The sequence below is a fragment of the Salvelinus alpinus genome, chromosome 2 (genome assembly GCF_045679555.1).
Source record: "Salvelinus alpinus chromosome 2, SLU_Salpinus.1, whole genome shotgun sequence".
NCBI classification, from domain to species: Eukaryota; Metazoa; Chordata; class Actinopteri; order Salmoniformes; family Salmonidae; genus Salvelinus; species Salvelinus alpinus.
Genome location: NC_092087.1, coordinates 84,699,925 through 84,725,414, shown reverse-complemented (window position 1 = coordinate 84,725,414; position 25,490 = coordinate 84,699,925). Strand labels below are relative to the sequence as shown.

General features: G+C 41.9%; 2 protein-coding genes and 1 long non-coding RNA gene across 4 annotated transcripts in view; 1 reads left to right on the top strand and 2 right to left on the bottom strand.

Moving 5' to 3' along the window:
* LOC139544959 (zinc finger protein 271-like) overlaps positions 1-16,810 on the bottom strand; it is a 176,369-nt gene extending 159,559 nt beyond the window's left edge. Inside the window, exon 1 of the mRNA XM_071352207.1 lies at positions 16,600-16,810. Coding sequence (XP_071208308.1) covers positions 16,600-16,692 — 93 coding nt within the window. The 5' untranslated portion in view covers positions 16,693-16,810. The remainder of the gene's footprint in view (positions 1-16,599) is intronic.
* The window catches only part of LOC139544836 (zinc finger protein 271-like), a 174,335-nt gene that overhangs the window by 11,847 nt on the left and 136,998 nt on the right, over positions 1-25,490 (top strand). For both annotated transcript variants that reach the window (XM_071351992.1, XM_071351991.1), the window contains exon 1: positions 24,744-25,078. In XM_071351992.1, the coding sequence (XP_071208093.1) occupies positions 25,040-25,078 (39 nt within the window). In that variant the 5' untranslated portion in view covers positions 24,744-25,039. Of the gene's footprint in view, positions 25,079-25,490 lie in introns of those variants that run through there.
* LOC139545424 (uncharacterized) lies at positions 3,984-5,791 on the bottom strand. The gene is made up of 2 exons (XR_011669071.1): positions 5,722-5,791; positions 3,984-4,649 (listed from the first exon to the last, which is right to left on the bottom strand). It is a non-coding gene; the product is annotated as an uncharacterized lncRNA (long non-coding RNA).

Genomic DNA, 25,490 nt, shown 5'->3' with positions numbered 1-25,490 from the left:
TGACTTAGCACCACCTGTCTTCTGACTGACAACCCCAACCCCACCTACATCTGGTACAAGAACGGACAACATCTCCATGACCCTACTTCCCAACACTGCTCCTGTAATACTCTAGGGGTCTGGTTACACCTCCACACTTGGTGACAGTAATTTACTACATCACTACAGTGATCCCCTCAAGAGCAGCTCATTTCAGTGCATCATTCATATGGCTTGCTAGCTAGCTAGTGTAGGAGCTCCCTAGGTGAGCCCTCCTTACCTTTACTTGACTCAGGCTTAGATATGCTGTCCATGTTCACTTCATGGATCTCCTGTCTTGCCAAAGTGTGACTGAAAAAATATATGTACATACATGTACATACATGGTAATACAACTTTTACCAATTGTGAGAAGACTGTCTTAGCAAATGGACATGTATATTTACATTGCCCTTGGCTGGAACATTTATGACAGGGCAAAAATAAATATATATTTCACACGAAAGTAGGATGGAACCTGTTAGGAGAGGTTTTTCCCACCTTCTCACCAGCAGGTGTTCAGCTCAAGGCGTTGAGCAGCCCAGCTCGATATCGGCCCGGCAGCGCCATCTCCTCTGCATTGATCTTGGCACCTGAAGAAAACAGAGACAATAGAGGGAGGATTCAAGATTGTTTTTCTGGGAACGCACTTTTAAAGGAGTACTAATCTATTTCCTCTTTTTGACCACAGAATTATTATTTGAAACAGACTTTCCAAACGTGGTTCTGTTGAGGACCCACTTCCTTTCTGCTGCTTACCTAATGTCAAATATAAAAGTCTCACGTTTATTTTTTTTACAAAATGCCCCCTTCATAATGACCAACCTTCCTGCCCACTGGCACAGTATGTTTAAATGCAATTTAATTTAACTTCTGGCTTCGCGCAGACTGTTTTTGTGCAACTTAATACAATTGATACACCATCAAGAACTACACCCAACGCTGACTCTCAGCCGTTCATGCCTTCACTCAATCCGAGTTTACCCTGGTCCTACCTGGGCAGTTATACTACTTCCAGACTGCATTGCTATGCCCAGCATACAATCCACAGGCTAACATTAGCAATTAGCCAGCCCAGCCGAAGTCTACACATGCCATTCCACATTTATTTTGGGTCATAATCATGTCACAATGAGGAAAATATGATCATACCATTGTCCACCAATCATCGCCATTTCACTCAAAATAATTTGAATTCAGATGCTAATCTGGCTGGCATATATATAGTTATTGCTGATGACACTAGCTAGCCAAGTTAGCTAGCTAACCAAACCCATGTTGATGGTTAGTTAAGAATGCTAGCCATGACCCTCACGGAGACGTCCTTGCAAGACTGACCGCATAGCGCACCTGGACGGCCCCGCCAGTGGGAACCCTTGAGTGTATGTTGAACTAGATGCGGAAGTTGAACGAGCGAGACGTTCCCCTAGATGCAGAAGTTGAACGAGCAAGACGTCTGCATCTACCTCAGAGCTATAGCTGCCTCTCCGGTATGCTAGCCTATAATAACCACAATATAGTTAGCCTCACCATTCCCAGTACGCTAGCCTATAATAACCACGATATAGTTAGCCTAACCACTCCTGGTAAACTAGCCTATAATAACCACTATACAGGCCCTATAGACCAGTACAGGTCTAATGATGATACTAGCATATAATAACCAAGATACAGGCCCTATACACAGGTACAGACCTAATGATGATACTAGCCTACAATAACCATGATACAGGCCCTATACACAGGTACAGACCTAATGATGATACTAGCCTACAATAACCATGATACAGGCCCTATACACCGGTACAGGCCTAATGATGATATTAGCCTATAATAACCACGATACAGGCCCTAGTGACAGGTACAAATATCAAAAAGCTGTATAAAAGCCATCTCACAGGTCAACTTCAGCAGGTCCTCTAACAAATTGGTCAGCTTTCACAGCCTCAGGACCGGCACTTGGCAGTTGCAGGAATCATCTTTGAAGCCCACATCCTCCTCTTCCTCTGCCAAAGGAAGTGAATCTAAAATGTCCTCCTTCTCTTCTTGCATTGCAACCTTCAACATATCCAAACCGGTTGCCAGTGGGATGACAGGGATGGAAGCCCTCAACGTCACCAGCCTCTCCATCGTCAGCAGTCTTCTAACCGCATCTAAAACCTGTCTCCTCTGTGCTCTGTGTGTGAGTCCGTGTGCCGGTCCAGCCTGCTGCGTGGAGCATCCCGTCACTGGACACAGCTCCTGACTGATATGGACTTGGCACACCCTCTCTTCCGTGTTCCTCACATTGTGTGCCAGCCATGTATCCATGTATCCATTGTGGTTGGAGTGCTCAAGGGAGGCCGGGTCCTCTGGCGGGTGGCCCCATGTGGGAAAAATTAACCATACGCTACAGGTTAGCTATACTCACACCCCTGAGAACGTGTGCCAAATTCCATTACTCTGAGTCAAACCGATCAGGAGATATAAATATATGCTTGTTGTAGCGCCACCGTGTGGTCAATCTGAATGTGCTTAGGTATGTTGAGTATTGACAGTGTTCGGAACGTGTATCAATATCCATGTTGTCACGTTCTGACCTTAGTTCCTTGTTTATGTCTTTATTTTAGTCTGGTCAGGGCGTGAGTTTGGGTGGGCATTCTATGTCTGGTGTTCTATGTTGTCCTTGTTTTGTATATCTGTGTGTTTGGCCTGGTATGGTTCTCAATCAGAGGCAGCTGTCTATCGTTGTCTCTGATTGAGAATCATACTTAGGTAGCCTGTTCCCACCTGTGTTTGTGGGTGGTTGTTTTCTGTTTAGTGTATGTCACCTTGCAGAACTGTTCGTTTATCGTTTTTGTTGTTTTGTTATAGTATTCGTATTCATTAAAAGTAATTATGAGTACTTACCACGCTGCACCTTGGTCTTCTCCTTCTCCTCTATACGACGATCGTTACACATGTCTGATATATATATGCATTTATCTGCCACACCACGCCCAAATTAACCAGCAATACCTAAAACAGGTTAGGCCCCATACCCCAAGGCAGTAGTAGTGAAAAGACAGTTTTGCTTTAAAAAAATGAAAATATTGTCCGTTTTAGGCAACACAGATACAATTTCACAGTTCACAGAATAGCCTACTGTAGTAACCTACCTCACGTGCACATGTAGCCTTGCTTGAAGACAACCAATGAAAACATAGCAATGCAATCTAGCAGTTTTACAGCATTTATCTCAGATATCACAATAACAAACACAAATAAAGAATAACACCCGTTACTGTGTTCATGGAGTCTGTAGGAGGGCTGGCAGGGACTAAAATAATAGAAGTAACGTTAGTCTGCAACGTTGTCACAGCTTTGAATGGTTAACTAGCCCTAAATGAAAAGTCCACAACTTTAGACGTCCTCTTCTTTCAGGACCTAAACAGAAAGTTCAATTACTTCCACGGGAACTGTATATAACTAAATCACTTCAACTCACAGCTCTATTCTGATGTCGGTAACAATTAGTTGATGTCCATTACTCCGGTGGGTAACTAGCTAACATCACTCTGGCTGGTAACTTTAGTGGTAGCTACCTCCATCGATTGAATTTACGTTAAACCCGAAGGCAGAAATGGCAGTCATTCTGTGGTATTGTTGATATCACAAGTTTACTGGAGAACTGAGACGAAGTAGAGACTCTGGACAGGGTGGATGAGGTTTAAATAAAAGCAATTTATTCAGAAGTAAAGATATCTGAAATAGCGTGCACGGACCCTTTCATCAAGCTCAAATGGAACTATCCGAAAGAAGCCCAGATAACAGAGTGCATAGACATTTTATACAAAGATAGAAAGTAGGTTGAGTCTGGAAGTCCTCTGTCCTCTGGTTGGTCCTGATGAGTTGGGCGAGGTCCCCTTCAGGCTAGTATCACTGTCTCATTGGCTCTGAGTAGATTTCTTTGTCTTCAGAAATGTTCAGCTAAAACAGGAGATTAGGTGTGTGCGTAGATGTTCCTATTTTGACATTTCTGTGTGTCTCTGTAAAATGTTCAGACTGAAGAGGAGTTTTTGTGTGTGCGTAGATGTTCCTGTCTTATCTGTGTTTATGAAAGGTTTACGTCAGCCCTCTGTCCTTGGGTATGTGTGTGTCTCAGTTTCTCGTGATATGCAGTACCAGGCACCCCTTTTCTTATCAGTCTTTATGAAAAGGCCTGTGTCAGCCATCTGTCTCTGGGTGTGTGTGGGTCTCCGTATCTGCTTATGAGTTTGTGAGAAACCCTGTTTGGAAAGAAGTTAGTTATAACAATGTAATAGCAAATATGCTTGTGTTATAATAAATGATATTTATTACAGTATGGAACAATCCTCTCCCAGATATAGTACGTCCTCTTACTCCAATTTATGTTACCTTCTGAATTCGGCTCCTCTCTACTCGTTATCGTTCACCTCCTTCTGCAACACACCCGCCTACTCGCGCCACCTTTCCCCAGGTCCTTTCAGCCGGTCGTAACGTCACCGGGCTCATAGTGGTCTTGGAAAGTCCCTGAACAAAGCAGCAGTGGGGCTGGGCAGGGTTGTGTGTGTTTCGGGGGAACGCATGGCTCTCGACCTTCGCCTCTCCGGAGTCCGTATGGAAGTTGCCGCAATGGGACAAGACTGTAACTACGTATTGCGGAGATAAAGTGGTAAAAGTAAAACAATATATATATATATATATAAATCCCTGAACAGAAGAGCAAAAGCCATATCCCTAGACTCCACCACAAGTGTTACTCAGTGATGTGTTGTGTTGGATTTGCCCCAAACATAACGCTTTGTATTCAGAACAAAGTACATTTCTTTGCCACATTTGTTTTGCAGTTTTACTTTAGTACCTTATTGCAAACAGGATGCATATTTTGGAATATTTTTTATTCCTTTCAGGCTTCCTTCTTATCACTCTGTCAATTTAGGTTAGTATTTTAGATTAACTACAATGTTGTTGATCCATCCTCAGTTTTCTACAATCACAACCATTATACTCTAACTTTTTTAAAGTCACCATTAGCTCATGTTGAAATCCCTGAGCGGTTTCCTTCCTCTCCGGCAAATGAGTTAGGAAGGACGCTTATAGTGACTGGGTATATTGATACACAATCCAAAGTGTAATTAATAACTTCACCACACTCAAAGGGATATTCCATTTATTTGTCTTTTTTTCCACCTACCAATAGGTGCCCTTCTTTGCGAGGCATTGGAAAGCTTCCCTGATCTTTGTAGTTGAATCTGTGTTTGAAATTCAGTGTGTTTGAAATTCCGTGTTCGACTGAGGGACCTTACAGATAATGAATTGTATGTGTGGGGTACAGAGATGAGGTAGTCATTCAAAAATCATGTTAAACACTATTATTGCACACAGAGTGAGTCCATGCAACTTATGTGACTTATACACATGTTTACTCCTGAACATATTTCTGCTTTCCATAACAAAGGGGTTGAATACTTATTGACACAAGACATTTCAGCTTTTCATTTTTTATTAATTTGTAAAACTTTCTAAAAACATAATTCCACTTTGAAATGATGGGGTATTGTGTGTAGGACAATGACACAAAATCTAAATGTAATACATTTTAAATTCAGGCTGTGACAACAAAATGTGAAAAATAGTCAAGGGGTGTGAATACTTTCTGAAGGCACTATATGTAGATTGAACAATACAGAGAAAGAGGGTAACCAATGAATGAGCCCATACCTGCCACAGACCAGAGACAGACCACCAACACACTTCCTGCTGTTCTCAAGGCCATTGTTTGTCTTCCTCCCTGCAGTTTTAGACACAAAAAGGTAGACAACTAAAACACTTGATAACTGGTGAAATAACTACACCTGATACTTAGCACACAGCATGATTATTAATGTATTGGTCTGACTCTGTTTTAATCTCAGAACACTGACTATAGCATTGAGACCAAGGGTCCTATCATTATCAGAATATATAGTTTATCACTAAAAACATACGATTAAACACAATGTTTCAAGATATTATCAAGTGTACTTACAGAGTGAAGTGAATGGGTATTGTACAGTAAATCGACTTACTAGCTAGCAGTGCATTACTATATAGATAAACTATTTTATGTGCTCGAATAAACATTATAATCAGGCCCTTTTCAATGCAACAGACCAAAACGAATCTTAAGTCAGAGATTTTGTTGTAGGCTGATCCAGAGCGCAATTGAGTAGAAGTATATTGGCAGGAGTAGCAGATCAGAGCACAGAGCCGCACGTGTGCACATTTGTTGATATTCTTTACTAGTTAGCGAGTTATTAGCCCAGTTATAGATAAGTTTAGGTCAGCAATGTTACTGCTTGCTACAAGAGCACAAACGTGTAGGCTACACTTCAAGAGGTCTTTAAAACCTCTTAAGGATCAGATCCTTTTTTTCCATTTTCGCCTAAAATGACATACCAAATCTATTTGCCTGTAGCTCAGGACCTGAAGCAAGTATATGCATATTCTTTATACCATTTGAAAGGAAACACTTTGAAGTTTGTGGAAATGTGAATCTGGTCAAATGGTAAAGATCTGGTAAAAGACAATACAAAGACAAAAGCATGCATTTCTGGGGGGGCAGTCTTGTATCATTTGGCCAGTCTTGTATCAAGACTGCCCAAATGTGCCCAATTGGTTTATTAATACATTTTCAAGTTCATAACTGTGCACTCTCCTCAAACAATAGCATGGTATTATTTCACTGTAATAGCTACTGTAAATTGGACAGTGCAGTTAGATTAAGAAGAATTTAAGCTTTCTGCACATATCAGATATGTCTATGTCCTGGGAAAATGTTTTGTTACTTAAAACGTCATGCTAATCACATTAGCTCAACCGTCCCACCGATCCCGTAGAGGTTAAAAAGCCAGCCTTAATTTAAGGGTCAGTGTTGTATTTTGAGACAGCCTGGAATATGCAAATAAGCCAATAGGCAGAGGGGTAGCCTACAATGTCTAATTCTCTGTACGGTAATAATAATACATTTTATTTTTGTACGTGGTTTCTTGCAACACAATGCAATTTACAGTTAGCTTTGGCCCATGGTGTTACAAACCAAGTACAATATTAATTAATTAATGTCAAGCCTTTCATGAGGTAAAAACACTTTTAAAAGTCTCATGCAATGTAGTCCTGCATTGAACACCACATATAGGCTACTGTAGGCTATATCATAGAAATTAAAATCTATTTCCATGTGAAAATGTTATGTGATTTGGTCCATTGGTTTTGTTGGTAGGCCTACTTTATGCTCCAATAACCACAATAGCCGTCTAGTAGGCTATATGTGGTGTTCAACGCGGGCCTACATTACATGAGACTTTTAAAAGTGTTTTTACCTCATGAAAGGCTTGACATTAATTAATTAATATTTTACTTGGTCTGTAACTGTAAGGGTAAAGCCTCAGTGTTCACTGTAAATGCGTGCTGGAAGTTGCACACAATTCTCACAATGTTCAAGTTTCCACTCACAAGACCTAAAATTTGCTCAGTACCCCAAAACATTAGAGGGAACATGGGTCAGGACACAAGTAGCTGATACAGAACTATACTTCCTTTTTAAGACCGTCTACACCGAGTATGTTCATACTGCAGAACAAATCACCAAGAAAAAGTAGAATGGTAATGTAAAAGGTACTTACAGAGTGAAGAGAGGAGTTTGGTAGTAGACTTTATACTGGCCATGTGAAACAGAAGAGTGTGAGTTCTGTGGTTGACACCAACTAGATGTACTGAGGGTCTAAGATGTTGATGCACAGCTGACTTCCTGTCCTCATGATGCGTCTTCCTGACAACCAACACATCACTGAAGTGCTTATAAACAACATGTGAACATCTTTTTGGAGAACACGTACTATACTGTAAGGAAAGTTGGAAAATATCCCTATTAAAATCCTTTAAAATAAATGCAACAACCTAATTGGACCATACCAATAGGCCTATAGTTTCTCTGCACTTCTGTATGTCTCACCAGCTACACTAAAACATTTTGTTTCCAGTGGACTGTACTACAGCGCTCTCTACTGGCATCTCAACAACACAACAGCCATCAATGTTTCTCAAAAACAGTCTATTTTGCAACAGACAGGCACTTCCTGGTTTCTGTGGTGGATGCCTGTATAGTGAACATCATCCTGCTCGCCTGTGTCCACTCTCTTTGCTGCAGTAGGGGTCATGGCCTGATGTAGCCAGGTGGTTAAAACACATTGCTGTATTAATTTCTATCCACTAGATGACACTGTCCATTTAAGAGATCAGTAAATAATGTGTACAAGGTGTTATGGGATTGCGCCTGCACATTGTGTAAGAGCGAGAGCAAGCAATTACATTGGAGAGCTGTTGTAATCCATTATGGGTCCAATGTTACTTATTATGGGTCCAATGTAACTCACCAGCATTATAACCAGGAATACGACTTTCCCGAATTGGATCCTTTGTTCGTACCCCCCAGGGCAATTTAACTTATCCCAGAGGCTGCTCCAAGATGACGCCAGCGGAGAAGAGTTATTCGGAGTGGACACCTAGTCAGACTCAGGAGGCGTGCACACCATCCACCGCTTCCAAGTATATTACTCACTAATTTTCAGTCTCTGGACAATAAAGTAGATGAGCTCAGGGCGAAAATCTCCTTCCAGAGGGACATCAGGGTCTGTAACATAATCTGTTTCACGGAATCACGCAACAGTGCCTCATCAACCTCAGGAGGCTGAAGAAATTCAGCTTTGTACCTAAGACCCTCACAAACCTTTACAGATGCACAATTGAGAGTATCCTGTTGGGCTGTATCACCACCTGGTACGGCAACTGCACTGCCCGCAACCGCAGGGCTCTCCAGAGGGTGGTGCGGTCTGCCCAACGCATCACCGGGGTCCCACTGCCTGCCCTCCAGGACACCTACAGCACCCAATGCCACAGGAAGGCCAAAAAGGTCATCAAGGACATCAACCACCCGAGCCACGGCCTGTTCACACCGCTACCATCCAGAAGGTGAGGTCAGTACAGGTGCATTAAAGCTGGGACCGAGAAACTGAAAAACAGCTTCTACCTCAAGGCCATCACTGTTAAATAGCCATCAGTAGCTGGCTACCACCCGGTTACTCAACCCTGCACCTTAGAGGCTGTTGCCCTATATAGCCATGGAATCACTGGTCAATTTAATAATGGAACACTAGTCACTTTAATAATGTTTACATACTGTACTGCTTTACTCATTTCATATGTATTGTTGGGTTCTGAGAATATAAAATGTTACTTATTCATGTCACTGATGGAGTGCTAAGGTTGAGGTTCTACACCAGAAGTTAAGGGTTATAGGAGGAAGGTATATAGTGTGTGCAACTAAGCTTGGAATGTGTTGAGTGCAGGGAAGCGATTACATGTGGCAGGCATTGATAAGGGGAGACGGGTGGAGATCTTAGATACAAACAATGTCACTGAGGGAGAGAGGGTAATGTATAACGTTTCCATTATGTCAGGATATGTTATTGTTAGCCATCAGGGATCCTCTGGGAGGAGAAGAGACACAGTCTGGTATCAATAACCATTTAGTCAATGCCACTACGACATTGCTTGTCCTAATATTTATGTATTATTTAATTCCATTCTTTTACTTTTAGATTTGTGTATTGTTGTGAATTGTTAGATACTACTGCACTGTTGGAGCTAGGAACACAAGCATTTTGTTACACCCACAATAACATCTGCTAAATATGTGTATGTGACCAATACAACTACATTTGATTTGAGATGGGTAAATAATACTTTTTAATCTTACTGTCGTACCGAAGTATATCATATTTTACATCTGCAATGTATAAGAGTTTGTTTTGTAATATTTAAATGCCAGATGGTCATGTTATCCTGTTGATACTTTCAGATTGACATGAGGATGTTAGCTTCTTGCTAGCTGAATACCAGTGCTCTCAGAACCACGTTGTGGAGAGATGAGGATCTACTGTTCTATGTGGGGTTAGGGTAGCACGTGGACAGCGTGTAAGTATTCATATTGTAATTGATGACAGAATGGATTTTAGCTTTTTGTTGATGGACATCTTGTACTCAGACATTTGAAATGTTAGAAAGTCCATTATAACTGTGAACATTGTGGTCTTTGTATTTTCTTGTATTTTTGTTGAAGAAAGCAGAGCCACTACTGTTTCTGCATTTCATTTTGTACTTATTGTAGATATTGTTTTTATGCACTTTACTAACAGATTTTTTTCACTTGATGGTGATTTAGACTGAACTTTACTTTATGGTGACTTCACCTTACATTATCCTATTTTAAATGTAAGCTTTGACAAAATTAACAAACCCAAATGAGTTTTGTGTCCTGTGCTGGGTTTACTTTCGCCAGGCTACACTGATGTTGTCATACAAGGGACTCGAGTCACCCTAATGGGAGAGAGTAAAATGAAGTAATACCACAGTCATTGAGTCCATCTCCACACAGACCACTGTAGTTCTCAGTCAACTGACTCCAACACTCCTGTCCAGGAGAGCGGAGACATTCAGGTCCTTCTACTGTACAGGAGTATTTGCCTGCATCCTCACTGGGTCTAGGATCAGGTAGTTATCTTGGATCTTTGAGTTGGTGAGACGTTGTCCGTTCTTGTACCAGATGTAGGTGGAGTTAGGGTTAGGGTCAGAGTACAGGTGGTGCTACAGGTCAGTGTCAGATTCCTCTGCCCCTTTGTCACTCACTCCCTACATCACAGAGGACTTGCTGTGGGGTCGTACTCTGGTTACCTGGTCCTCATGTTCAGAGCTGTGTATGTGTCACTGTTAGGATCAGGCGGACTCTCTGTTGGAGAGAGAGACACACATAGTCATGGGTAACTGCATACGTGGACTGTGTCTGGAAGTGGGCGTTCTGAAACAAGTGGGAGGCTCAACATCAGTGGGTGTATTGAATCCGAACAGCTATTTTGGCAGATTGGTTCCCACCAAAGACTGTTTAAAGTGACTGCTTGCTGCTTCCTTGTAGAATTTTAACTAAGCCTAACCCTAACCCTTTTCCTAACCTGCTAGGTTAGATATCCTAAACTGCCACGATAATTATCCTAACCTGCCTAACTCAAATCAAATCAAATGTTATTAGTCACATGCGCAGAATACAACAGGTGTAGACCTTACAGTAAAATGCTTACTTACAAGCCCTTAACCAACAATGCAGTTCAAGAAAGAGTTAAGAAAATAGAAAGAAAGTTTAAAAAAAAGTTGAATTAAAAAAGTAACAAGAAAATTAAATAACAATAACGAGGCTATATACAGGGGACACCAGTACAGAGTCAATGTGCGGGGGTACAGGTTAGTTGAGGTAATTTGTAAAGTGACTATGCATAGATAATAAACAGCGAGTAGCAGCAGTGTAAAAATTGGTGGGGGGGGTCAATGTAAATAGTCTGGGTGGCCATTTGATTAATTGTTCAGCAGTCTTATAGTGGAAGCTGTTAAGGAGCCTTTTGGTCCTAGACTTGGTGCTCCGGTATCGCTTGCCATGCGGTAGCAAAGAGAACAGTCTATGACTTGGGTGACTGGAATCTTTGACAATATTTTGGTCCTTCCTCTAACACCGCCTAGTATATAGGTCCTGGATGTCAGGACGCCTGGCCCCAGTGATGTACTGGGCCGTACACACTACTCTCTGTAGCGCCTTACCGTCAGATGCTGAGCAGTTGCCATACCAGGCGGTGATGAAACCGGTCAGGATGCTCTTGATGGTGCAGCTGTATAACTTTTTGAGGATCCGGGGACCCATGCCAAATCTTTTCAGTGTCGTGAGGGGGAAAAGGTTTTGTCGTGCCCTCTTCACAACTGTCTTGGTGTGTTTGGACCATGATAGTTTGTTGGTGATGTGGACACCAAGGAACTTGAAATTCTCGACCCACTCCACTTCAGCACTGTCAATGTTAATGGGGGCCTGTTCGGCCCTTCTTTTCCTATAGTCCCGATCAGCTCCTTCGTCTTTCTCACATTGAGGAGGAGGTTGTTGTCCTGGCACCACACTGCCAGGTCTCTGACCTCTTCCCCATAGGCTGTCTCAGCGTTGTCGGTGATCAGGCCTACCACTGTTGTATCGTCAGCAAACTTAATGATGATGTTGGAGTCGTGCTTGGCCACGCAGTCGTGGGTGAACAGAGAGTACAGGAGGGGACTAAGCACGAACCCCTGAGGGGCCCCAGTGTTGAGGATCAGCTTGGCAGATGTGTTGTTGCCTACCATTACCACATGGGGGCGGCCTGTCAGGATGTCCAGGATCCAGTTGCAGAGAGAGGTGCCCAGTCCCATGGTCCTTAGCTTATTTTTGAGCTTTGTGGGCACTATGATGTTGAACGCTGAGCTATAGTCAATGAACAGCATTCTCACATAGGTGTTCATTATGTCCAGGTGGGAAAGGGCGGTGTGGAATGCGATTGAGATTGCATCCTTTGGGGATCTGTTGGGGCGGTATGCGAATTGGAGTGGGTCTAGGTTTTCCGGCATGATGGTGTTGATGTTGAGCCATGATTAGCCTTTCGAAGCACTTCATGGCTACCGACGTGAGTACTACAGGGCGGTAATCATTTAGGCAGGTTACCTTTCTTGGGCACAGGGACTATGGTTGTCTGTTTAAGACATGTAGATATTACAGACTCGGTCAGGGAAAGATTGAAAATGTCACTGAAGACACTTGCCAGTTTGTCCGCGCACGCTTTGAGTACACGTCTTGCTAATCCGTCTGGCCCAGCAGCTTTGTGAATGTTGACCTGTTTAAATGTCTTGCTCACATCGGCTACGGAGAGCGTGATCACACAGTCATCCGGAACAACTGGTGAGAATGCATGCTTCAGTGTTGCTTGCCTCAAAGCGAGCATTAAAAGCATTTAGCTCGTCTTGTAGGCTCGCGTCACTGGGCAGTTCGCGGCTGGGTTTCCCTTTGTAGTCCGTAATAGTTTGCAAGCCCTGCCACATCCGACGAGCGTCGGAGCCGGTGTAGTACAATTCGATCTTAGTCCTGTATTGACGCTTTGCCTGTTTGATGGTTCATCGGAGGACATAGCGGGATTTCTTATACGCTTCTGGGTTAGAGTCTCGCTCCTTGAAAGCGTCAGCTCTACCCTTTTGCTCAGTGCAGATGTTGCCTGTAATCCATGGCTTCTGGTTGCGGTATTTACATACAGTCACTGTTGGGACGACGTCATCGATGCACTTATTGATGAAGCCAGTGACTGATGTGGTGTATTCCTCAATGCCATCGGAAGAACCCCAGAACATATTCCAGTCTGTGCTAGCAAAACAGTCCTGTAGCTTAGCGCCTGTTTCATCTGACCACTTTTTTATAGACCGAGTCCCTGGTGCTTCCTGCTTTTATTTTTGCTTGTAAGCAGGAATCAGCAGGATATAATTATTGTTAGATTTGCCAAGTGGAGGGCAAGGGAGAGTTTTGTATGCGTCTCTGTGTGTGGAGTAAAGGTGGTCTAGAGTTTTTTTCCTCTGGTTGCACATTTAACATGCTGATAGAAATTTGGTAAAACGGATTTAAGTTTCCCTACATTAAAGTCCCCGGCCACTAGGAGCGCTGCCTCTGGATGAGCGGTTTCCTGTTTAACTATGGACGTATACAACTCAATGAGTGCGGTTTTAGTGCCAGCATTGGTTTGTGGTGGTAAATAGACAGCTACGAAGAATAGAACGGTCTACAGTTTATTATGAGGCAAAGCCTTGATACTTCCTTAGATATCGTGCACCAGCTGTTGTTTACAAATATACATAGACCGCCACCCCTTGTCTTAGCAGAGGCCACTGTTCTATCCTGCCGATAGTGTATTACCTGCCAGCTGTGTTATTCATGTTGTCGTTCAGCCACGACTCGGTGAATCATAAGATATTACAGTTTTTAATGTCCCTTTGGTAGGATATACGTGCTTATAGTTCATCTGTTTTATTACCGAATGATTGTACGTTGGCTAATAGGACCGATTAGTAAAGGCAAATTATTAATTAATCGCCGCTGGATCCTCACAAGGCACCCTGATTTTTGTTCTCGATATCTCTGTCTCTTTCTCCTGTGAATGACGGGATGCGGACCTTGTTGGGTGTCTGGAGTAAATTCCTCTCGTCTGACTCGTTAAAGATAAAGTCATTTTTCAAACGAGGTGAGTAATCGTTGTCCTGATTTCTAGAAGCTCTTTTCGGTCATAAGAGATGGTGGCAGAAATATTATATACAAAATAAGTTACAAATAACGGCGAAAAAAACACACACAAGAGCACAATTGGTTAGGAGACTGTAAAACGGCACACATTCTCTTCGACGCCGTTTAAACGATGTGTAGCACTGTAAGACACGTGTTTCTCTGTTTATTATTTTAAACCTGTTTTTATTCTCAGGACCAGGACTACAACACTGAGTGTTGGGACACAGACCAACAACATATCCTGGTCTCTATTCTCAGGACCAGGACTATAACATTGAGTATTGGGACCCAGACCAACAACATATCCTGGTCTCTATTCTCAGGACCAGGACTACAACATTGAGTGTTGGGACACAGACCAACAACATATCCTGGTCTCTATTCTCAGGACCAGGACTATAACATTGAGTATTGGGACCCAGACCAACAACATATCCTGGTCTCTATTCTCAGGACCAGGACTACAACATTGAGTATTGGGACCCAGACCAACAACATATCCTGGTCTCTATTCTCAGGACCAGGACTATAACACTGAGTATTGGGACATAGGGCACCAACATATCCTGGTCTCTATTCTCAGGACCAGGACTACAACATTGAGTATTGGGACACAGGGCAACAACATATCCTGGTCTCTATTCTCAGGACCAGGACTACAACATTGAGTATTGGGACCCAGGCCAACAACATATCCTGGTCTCTATTCTCAGGACCAGGACTATAACATTGAGTATTGGGACCCAGGCCAACAACATATCCTGGTCTCTATTCTCAGGACCAGGACTACAACATTGAGTGTTGGGACACAGGCCAACAACATATCCTGGTCTCTATTCTCAGGACCATGACTACAACACTGAGTATCAGGACACAGGGCAACAACATATCCTGGTCTCTATTCTCAGGACCAGGACAATACCATTGAGTATTGGGACACAGGGTAACAACATATCCTGGTCTCTATTCTCAGGAACAGGACTACAACATTGAGTATTGGGACACAGGGTAACAACATATCCTGGTCTCTATTCTCAGGACCAGGACTACAACATTGAGTATTGGGACCCAGGGCAACAACATATCCTGGTCTCTATTCTCAGGACCAGGACTACAACATTGAGTGTTGGGACACAGGCCAACAACATATCCTGGTCTCTATTCTCAGGACCAGGACTACACCATTGAGTGTTGGGACACAGGGCAACAACATATCCTGGTCTCTATTCTCAGGACCAGGACAATAACACTGAGTATTGGGACACAGGGTAACAACATATCCTGGTCTCTATTCTCAGGACCATAACACTGAGTATTGGGACACAGGGTAACAACATATCCTGGTCTCTATTCTCAGGACCATAACACTGAGTATTGGGACACAGGGTAACAACATATCCTGGTCTCTATTCTCAGGACCATAACACTGAGTATTGGGACACAGGGCAACAACATATCCTGGTCTCTATTCTCAGGACCAGGACAATAACATTGAGTATTGGGACACAGGGTAACAACATATCCTGGTCTCTTCTACATAATTCAACTAAACATTAAAAAAAGACATATATATATATTTTTTTTTTTATGCAATCAGCAATGTAAAACAAAACAAGAAGACATGAAACCACATTCCAGATGTATGTTTTACAATGACATTTACATGCAAGCGTTCGTTCCACATAACAAATCACCAATAAAAAGTAGAATGGTGAGGTATAAGATATTATCAAGTGTATTTCCAGAGTGAAGAGAGAGAGGTTTGGTAGGAGACCTTACTGGCTGTGAGGAAACAGAAGAATATGAGGTCTGTGTTTGACATGACCTATAAGTACTGATGGGCAGAGCTGGCTTCCTGCCCCCATGACGCCTCTTCCTAACAACCAACACATCATTCGATTCACAATAAAAATGTGTGAACATTTTTCTGGAGCACATGTAGCAGTGTGATGTTGTTCCCCTAGATTACGCACCAAATTGCACACAATGACCAATTCAAATAGGCCAGGTCAAGAGGGGATGTTAATAATTTGATAATAATAATAATAATAATTCAGTGTATTTTTTTATTTAATTACAGCTGCATAGCTAATGTTTTTATTTGGTGTACAAACACTTTTTCATACCAATATTGTACATACAAGTGATTGTAAAAGTTTTGTATATTTTGGTTTGGCCCATCGCGGGTTATCTGTATTCCCATACCACTTTATCGTTCTCTTTTGCCTGACCCTCGGCTAGCAAGGTATGTTGTCCTTGGCTCCGAAACTGTTTAATATAAAACCGTCATAAGGTTATACAATGTACTGTTTTGCAACCATACGTTGTTATAGTGTGGACAGTGTAGGAATTTATGTTAAACCCTCAGTCCTTGAATTTCGTTTTACATCCGAGTGTACCTTAAAATGTCCCTTGCCCAAGCGAGGGAGAGTGATGATCGTAGAGGCAACGTCCTTGGTGGAAATCTTGAAGTTTAACTTAAAAACAACCATCCTAAAGCTATCAATGTACCTAGTAAGCTAACGTATCTAGCTAGTGTAGTGGAAATATTGGTCCAATAATATTTGTCAGATACCGGAACATTAAATGTATATAGACTTCATTACAAAGCCAAGCTGATCCAAGGATCATCTGACTTCGCCAGTCTCAGCACACTCCTTTTATACAGTTTCATCCTTACATAACATACATAGTCCCTCCTCTTTATGCAAAATACACTTTGACATTTCGCCACCATTATCTTTTTGTCTCACTTCTGACTTATTTACACCCATCTTAGATTATACTGGTGGCGTCACCATATTACTAATACAAAAAAAATATATAGATAATTTTTTAACTGGGCAAGTCAGTTAAGAACAAATTCTTACTTACAATGACGGCCTAGGAGCAGTGGGTGACCTGCCATATTAAGGACGACAGGTTTTTACCTTGTCAGCTCGGGGATTCAGTTACTGGCCCAATGCTCTAACCACTAGGGTACCTGCCGCCCCCATACATACATACCAGGTGCATGTCTAATAGTACTTAATTAATACAAACATAAAGTTGAAGTCGGAAGTTTACATACACTTAGGTTGGAGTCATTAAATGTTAACAGACAGATTATTTCAATGTATCACAATTCCAGTGGGTCAAAAGTTTACTTACACTAAATTGACTGTGCCTTTAAACAGCTTGGAAAATTCCAGAAAATGATGTCATGGCGGTAGAAGCATCTGATAGGCTACTTGACATAATTTGAGTCAACTGGAGGTGTACCTGTGGATGTATTTCAAGGCCTACCTTCAACCACAGTGCCTTGACATCATGGGAAAATCAAAAGAAATCAGCCAAGACCTCAGAAAAAAATTGTAGACCTCCACAAATCTGGTTCAATCTTGGGAGCAATTTCCAAACGACTGAAGGTACCACGTTCATCTGTACAAACAATAGTACGCAAGTATAAACACCATGGGACCACGCAGCCATCATACAGCTCAGGAAGGAGACGCGTTCTGTCTCCAAGAGATTAACGTACTTTGTGAAAAGTGCAAATCAATCCCAGAACAACAGCAAAGGACCTTGTGCAGATGCTGGAGGAAACAGGTACAAAAGTATCTATATCCACAGTAAAACAAGTCCTATATCGACATAACCTGAAAGGTCGCTCAGCAAGGAAGAAGCCACTGCTCCAAAACCGCCATTAAAAAAGCCAGACTACGGGTAGCAACTGCACATGGGGACAAAGATAGTACTTTTTTGAGAATGTCCCCTGGTCTGATGAAACAAAAATAGAACTGTTTGGCCATAATGACCATCATTATGTTTGGAGGAAAAAGGAGGCTTGCAAGCCAAAGAACACCATCCCAACCGTGAAGCACAGGGGTGACAGCATCATGTTGTGGGGTTGCTTTGCTGCAGGAGGGAATGGTGCACTTCACAAAATAGATGGCATCATGAGGTAAGAAAATTATGTGGATATATTGAAGCAACATCTCAAGACATCAGTCAGGATGTTAACGCTCAGGCGCAAATGGGTCTTTCAAATGAACAATGACCCCAAGCATACTTCCAAAGTTGTGGCAAAATGGCTTAAGGACAACAAAGTCAAGGTATTGGAGTGGCCATCACAAAGCCCTGACCTCAATCACATAGAAAATTTGTGGGCAGAAATGAAAAAGCGTGTGCGAACAAGGAGGGCTAAAAACCTTACTCAGTTACACAAGCTCTGTCAGGAGGAATGGGCCAAAATTCCCCCAACTTATTGTGGGAAGCTTGTGGAAGGCTACCCGAAACGTTTGACCCAAGTTAAACAATTTAAAGGCAATGCTACCAAATACTAATTGAGTGTATGTAAACTTCTGACCCACTGGGAATGTGTTGTAAGAAATAAAAGCTGAAATAATTAACTCTCTACTATTATTCAGACATTTCACATTCTTTAAAATAAAGTGGTGATCCTAACTGACCTGAGACAGGGAATATTTACTAGGATTAAATGTCAGTATTTGTGAAAAACTGGTTTAAATGTATTTGGCTAAGGTGTATGTTAACTTCCAACTTCAACTGTACCAACCGGAAGCCATGGATTACAGGCAACATCCGCATCGAGCTAAAGGCTAGAGCTGCCGCTTTCAAGGAGCGGGACACTAATCCGGACGCTTATAAGAAATCCCGCTATGCCCTCAGACGAACCATCAAACAAGCAAAGTGTCAATACAGTTACAACCACATTACGGTATCTTTGTTAGTATACACTTCTCAATTATGAGGATTGCATCTGAATGTTGTATAAAATAAATGATTAAGTATAACAGTAATTTTGAGAAGATGTAATGTGATGTTAGCCTTCTAACACGCCCTCGTGAGCACAGACCTTATACCCAAACGTTATGGAACGCATTTTCCCGTGGTGCCCCGACTTCCTAGTTAATTACTGTTTACGTGATTAGTTTAATTAGGTGATACTTACACATGGAGAGAAATTATTTGATATAACAGTCTTCACATTAATGAAAGATAGTCAGCCAATGTTACGACATAACTATCATGGTCCAAACACACCAAGACAGTCATGAAGAGGGCACGACAAAACCTTCTCCCTCTCAGGAGACTGAAAAGATTTGGCATGGGTCCCCAGATCCTCAAAAAGTTCTACAGCTGCATCATCGAAAAGCATCCTGACCGGTTACATCACCGCCTGGTATGGCAACTGCTCGGCGTCTGACTGTAAGGTGCTACAGAGGGTAGTGCGTACGGCCCAGTACAAAACTGGAGCCAAGCTTCCTGCCATCCAGGACCTATATACTAGGTGGTGTCAGAGGAAAGGCCAAAACATTGTCTGTTTTCTCTGCTACCACACGGCAAGCGGTACCGGAGCACCAAGTCTAGGACCAAAAGGCTCCTTAACAGCTTCTACCCCCAAGCCATAAAACTGCTGAACAATTAATCAAATGGCCACCGGACTATTTATATTGACAACCCCCCCCCCACCCTCCACCTCCATTTGTTTTGTACATTGCTGCTACTCGCTGTTTATTATCTATGCGTAGTCACTTCACCCCGACCTACATGTACAAATTACCTCAACTAATCTGTACCCCCGCACATTGACTTGGTACCGGTACCACCTGTATATAGCCTCGTTATTGTCATTTTATTGTGTTACTTTTTTATAATCTTTTACTTTAATTTGGGAAATATTTTCTTAACTCTTTCTTGAACTGCACTGTTGGTTAAGGGCTTGTAAGTAAGCATTTCACGGTAAGGTCTACACTTGTTGTATTCGGCGCATGTGACACATAAAGTTCGATTTGATTTATATCACCCCTAACTTGTCACAACACAACTGATTGGCAACACATTAAGGAGGAAAGAAATTCCACAAATTAACTTTTAACAAGGCACACCTGTTAATTGAAATGCATTCCAGGTGACTACCTCATGAAACTGGTTGAGAGAATGCCAAGAGTGTGCAAAGCTGTCATCAAGGCAGAGGGTGGCTACTTTTAAGAATCTGAAACATAACATATATTTTGGTTTGTTTAACGCTTTTTTGGTTACTACATCATTTCATAGTTTTTATGTCTTCACTATTATTTTACAATGTATCAGTAGGTGTGTCCAAACTTTTCACTGGTACTGAATGTCGGTTGACATTTGGGATGCAGCTATCCTCTCTAACAGTTAGAAGCCAAACAAATTATGCCAGAAACTCCAAATGTCTTTATGTCAGTCTTGTGGCTTGCCGATACAATGACGTCAAACAATTCATCAACACCATGGTGATGCGCCAGGACAAATTCTTTTGACGGTTGAAGTGTTGTCATCGAGTGGGCGTGGCAACACTACACTTTTAGGAAATAAAGGTGCTATCTAGAACCTTAAAGGGTTCTTTGACTTTCTCCATAAGATAACGCTTTGAAGAACCCTTGTCACGCCCTGGCCTTAGTATTCTTTGTTTTCTTTATTATTTTAGTTAGGTCAGGGTGTGACATGGGGAATGTTTGTGTTTTGTCGGTTTTGGGTGGTTATATGGTAAAGGGGGTGTTGGGTGTAGTGTATGGGTTTGTGTTGAGTGTATGTGTCTAGCTGTGTCTATGTTGGGTGTAGTTGTCTAGGAAAGTCTATGGTTGCCTGAATGGGTTCCCAATTAGAGACAGCTGATTTCTGTTGTCTCTGATTGGGAGCCATATTTAAGGTAGCCATAGGCTTTCGTTTGATGTGGGTAATTGTCTATGTTATACGTTTGTAGCATGTATGTGCACTACGTTCATAGCTTCACGGTCGTTCATTGTTTTGGTTAGTTTGTAAGTGTGTTTTGTTTCATTTTTCCTTCTTCAAAATAAAAGGAAGATGGCTTATTTTCCAAATGCTGCGTTTTGGTCCGTCAATCCCCCACACGATCGTGACAACCCTTTTCACTTCCATGTAGAACCTTTTTGGTTCCAGGTAGAACCCTTTTGGGTTCCATGTAGAACCCTTTCTACAAAGGTGTTCTACGTGGAACTCAAAAGGGTTCTCCTATGGGGACAGCCGAAGAACCCTTTTGGGATCCTTTTTTCTAAGAGTGTACCCTGCATGTGTCACAGGTGTTAACAAGGTCTTATAATGAGTGACATCATCCTCGCCTCCTCCATGGTGGCTACACTGTCGCTCCTGGCAACGGTTCAAGGTTCTGAGCATGGTCGCTAGGCGACAGTCCAGGGAGGAGAGATGCAGCTCGGAGAGGGGCCTCAGAGAATAGGGGATCATGGAAAAGAGAGTCCCTCATGACATCACAAACTGTACTAGGGCAGGGAGAGGAGCCGCAGACAGAGACAGTAGGGTGGAGCGAAGGATCCTAGAGAAGGTGAAAGAGAGCGAGAGAGAAATGGAGTGAAAGTTGAGAAAGAAGAGGAATAAATTATTTTTTCATTTATCATGTTCTCTCCTCTAGCTGAGTATATATATTCATGATAACACAACTTATTGCACCTTAATGTTTAATCATGTACCATGTTATACCTGCAGCACTGATCCAGAGGTGTCAGGATAGAGGGTTCATCTTTAGAGTGGCCTCCAAACCTGTAGTCCGCACACACAGTGTCAATGTTACAATCAACTGACTTTAGTTAAACCTGTAGTCAGCACACAGACAATGGCAATGTTACAATCAACTAACGTTAGTTAAACATGTAGTCAGCACACAGACAATGGCAATGTTACAATCAACTAACGTTAGTTAAACATGTAGTCAGCACACAGACAATGTCAATGTTACAATCAACTAACGTTTGTTAGCTAGCATTCGAGGGCTGACTGTTCTCAAATATTTGTGCAATGTAAAAATAACATTTTGGTAATTTGTGTAGTCTGACTACTGCAGTAGGCTACTGCTTGTCCATTTGCTTGCTAACAACAAGAAACCCAGACGAGAGAAACGTGAAAGCATCCAGGCAGCAGAGATGAGCTTGTCATTAGCTAGCTAATGTTAGCTATATTGTAGCTATAAAGCATTATGTTTATTGTTATTTTGAAATAACATCTTTATTTTATTGTATACAAGTTATATACAGTGGGGAGAACAAGTATTTGATACACTGACGATTTTGCAGGTTTTCCTACTTACAAAGCATGTAGAGGTCTGTAATTTTTATCATAGGTACACTTCAACTGTGAGAGAAGGAATCTAAAACAAAAATCCAGAAAATCACATTGTATGATTTTTAAGTAATTAATTTGCATTTTATTGCATGACGTAAGTATTTGATACATCAGAAAAGCAGAACTTAATATTTGGTACAGAAACCTTAGTTTGCAATTACAGAGATCATACGTTTCCTGTAGTTCTTGACCAGGTTTGCACACACTGCAGCAGGGATTTTGGCCCACTCCTCCATACAGACCTTCTCCAGATCCTTCAGGTTTTGGGGCTGTCGCTGGGCAATACGGACTTTCGGCTCCCTCCAAAGATTTTCTATTGGGTTCAGGTCTGGAGACTGGCAAGGCCACTCCAGGACCTTGAGATGCTTCTTACGGAGCCACTCCTTAGTTGCCCTGGCTGTGTGTTTCGGGTCGTTGTCATGCTGGAAGACCCAGCCACGACTCATCTTCAATGCTCTTACTGAGGGAAGGAGGTTGTTGGTCAAGATCTCGCGATACATGGCCCCATCCATCCTCCCCTCAATACGGTGCAGTCGTCCTGTCCCCTTTGCAGAAAAGCATCCCCAAGGAATGATGTTTCCACCTCCATGCTTCACGGTTGGGATGGTGTTCATGGGGTTGTACTCATCCTTCTTCTTCCTCCAAACACGGCGAGTGGAGTTTAGACCAAAAAGCTCTATTTTTGTCTCATCAGACCACATGACCTTCTCCCATTCCTCCTCTGGATCATCCAGATGGTCATTGGCAAACTTCAGACGGGCCTGGACATGCGCTGGCTTGAGCAGGGGGACCTTGCGTGCGCTGCAGGATTTTAATCCATGACGGCGTAGTGTGTTACTAATGGTTTTCTTTGAGACTGTGGTCCCAGCTCTCTTCAGGTCATTGACCAGGTCCTGCCGTGTAGTTCTGGGCTGATCCCTCACATTCCTCATGATCATTGATGCCCCACGAGGTGAGATCTTGCATGGAGCCCCAGACCGAGGGTGATTGACCGTCATCTTGAACTTCTTCCATTTTCTAATAATTGTGCCAACAGTTGTTGCCTTCTCACCAAGCTGCTTGCCTATTGTCCTGTAGCCCATCCCAGCCTTGTACAGGTCTACAATTTATCCCTGATGTCCTTACACAGCTCTCTGGTCTTGGCCATTGTGGAGAGGTTGGAGTCTGTTTGATTGAGTGTGTGGACAGGTGTCTTTTATACAGGTAACGAGTTCAAACAGGTGCAGTTAATACAGGTAATGAGTGGAGAACAGGAGGGCTTCTTAAAGAAAAACTAACAGGTCTGTGAGAGCCGGAATTCTTACTGGTTGGTAGGTGATCAAATACTTATGTCATGCAATAAAATGCAAATTAATTACTTAAAAATCATACAATGTGATTTTCTGGATTTTTGTTTTAGATTCCGTCTCTCACAGTTGAAGTGTACCTATGATAAAAATGACAGACCTCTACATGCTTTGTAAGTAGGAAAACCTGCAAAATCGGCAGTGTATCAAATACTTGTTCTCCCCACTGTACATAGACAGAAGGGAGTAAGTTATAAATACAGTATATTTGGCTGTAGTTAGGTTTAGAAGAAAGACTTATGCAGTGGTGTAAAGTACTTAAGTAAAAATACTTTAAAGTGCTACTTAAGTCGTTTTTTTGTGAGAATTTGTACTTTACTTAAGTATTTATATATTTCACAACTTTTACTTTTACTTCACTACATTCCTAAAGAAAAGTATATACTTTTTACTCCATACATTTTCCCTGACACTCAAAAGTACTCATTACATTTTGAATGCTTAGCAGTACAGAAAATGGTCAAATAAACACACTTATCAAGAGAACATCCCTAGTCATCCCTACTTGATCTGATCTGGCAGACTCACTAAACACAAATGTTTTGTTTGTTAATTAAGTCTGAGGGTTGGAGTGTGCCCCTGCCTATCCGTACATTTAAAAAAACAATAAAATTGTGCCACCTGGTTTGCTTAGTATAAGGACATTTTAATTATTCATACTTTTACTTTTAATACTTAAGTATATTTGAGCAATTACATTTATTTTGATACATAAGTATATTTAAAACCAAATACTTTTAGACTTTAACTCACTGCTACTTTTACTGACTATCACTTGTACTTGTCATTTTCTATTAAGGTATCTTTACTTTGACTCAAGTATGACAATTGGGTACTTTTTCCAGCACTGGACTAACGTTTATTTTTGACAGCAGAATTACTTGTGAATTAGGTTTGATGCACCCATTGCAAAGACTTGCATAAACAGCTCTTTGTCCTATCTGTGCTGGTAGTGTACAGCAGCTGCCATTATAGCAGCAGCCAAAGACCGGAAGTAGTAATTCTCAGACACCCCTCAGGAGAGGCCTATTCAGAAACTCCCTCTTTGCGCATGTGTTCCAAGTGACTGCCAGGCACGGGTAGACGACAGCAGACAACAAGATTCTTAACGTTTTCTTGACTTTACTCGACTTTTATAGATCACGTAAAATGTTATCCAGGAACTTTCTGAAGTAATATTAGGCTACATGTGACGTTTATTTGCTCTAACTTAATTCCGTTTTGATATTTAAATAGATGTTTGATTGCTCTGGTCTAGGGACGCATCATTTGCAGCCTTGAATCGAATTTTCTCTCCGCAACTCCCTAGTCATTATCTCTACACTACAACAAAGTAGTCAAATTCTACTGTAGCCTACAACATTTCATGTCATACAAAGAAACAATAGCTTCCACAATGGATCGGGTAAGTCTGGCTTTAACAGTATAGGCCTGCTGTGTTGTATAAAATGTCTAGGCCTAGTTTTAATCGTCTTTGATCTTTCACATTCCTGTGTTTGGTTTAAACGTCTCGACCAAAACAACATCACGGTAAAACTTGTTGGGATTTTTTTCTTCTTCTTCAAAGTAGCCTACTACTATATCATGTTTCGGAATCTGTGATTATGAACTAATAATCTCTCCTTCCTCCCAAAGTGTTCACATTCCTTTCGAACACATTATCCATTATTTGACCAAATACTCAAGTGGACGTTCTAACAAAGAAAATAAATGTCTTCAAAAATGGAAGTCAATCGGTAAAGAGGCAAGATCAGATGGGACCATTATAGCCAATGAGAGGGCAGACATGCGTGTTTCCACAGCCTCATGCGTCTATA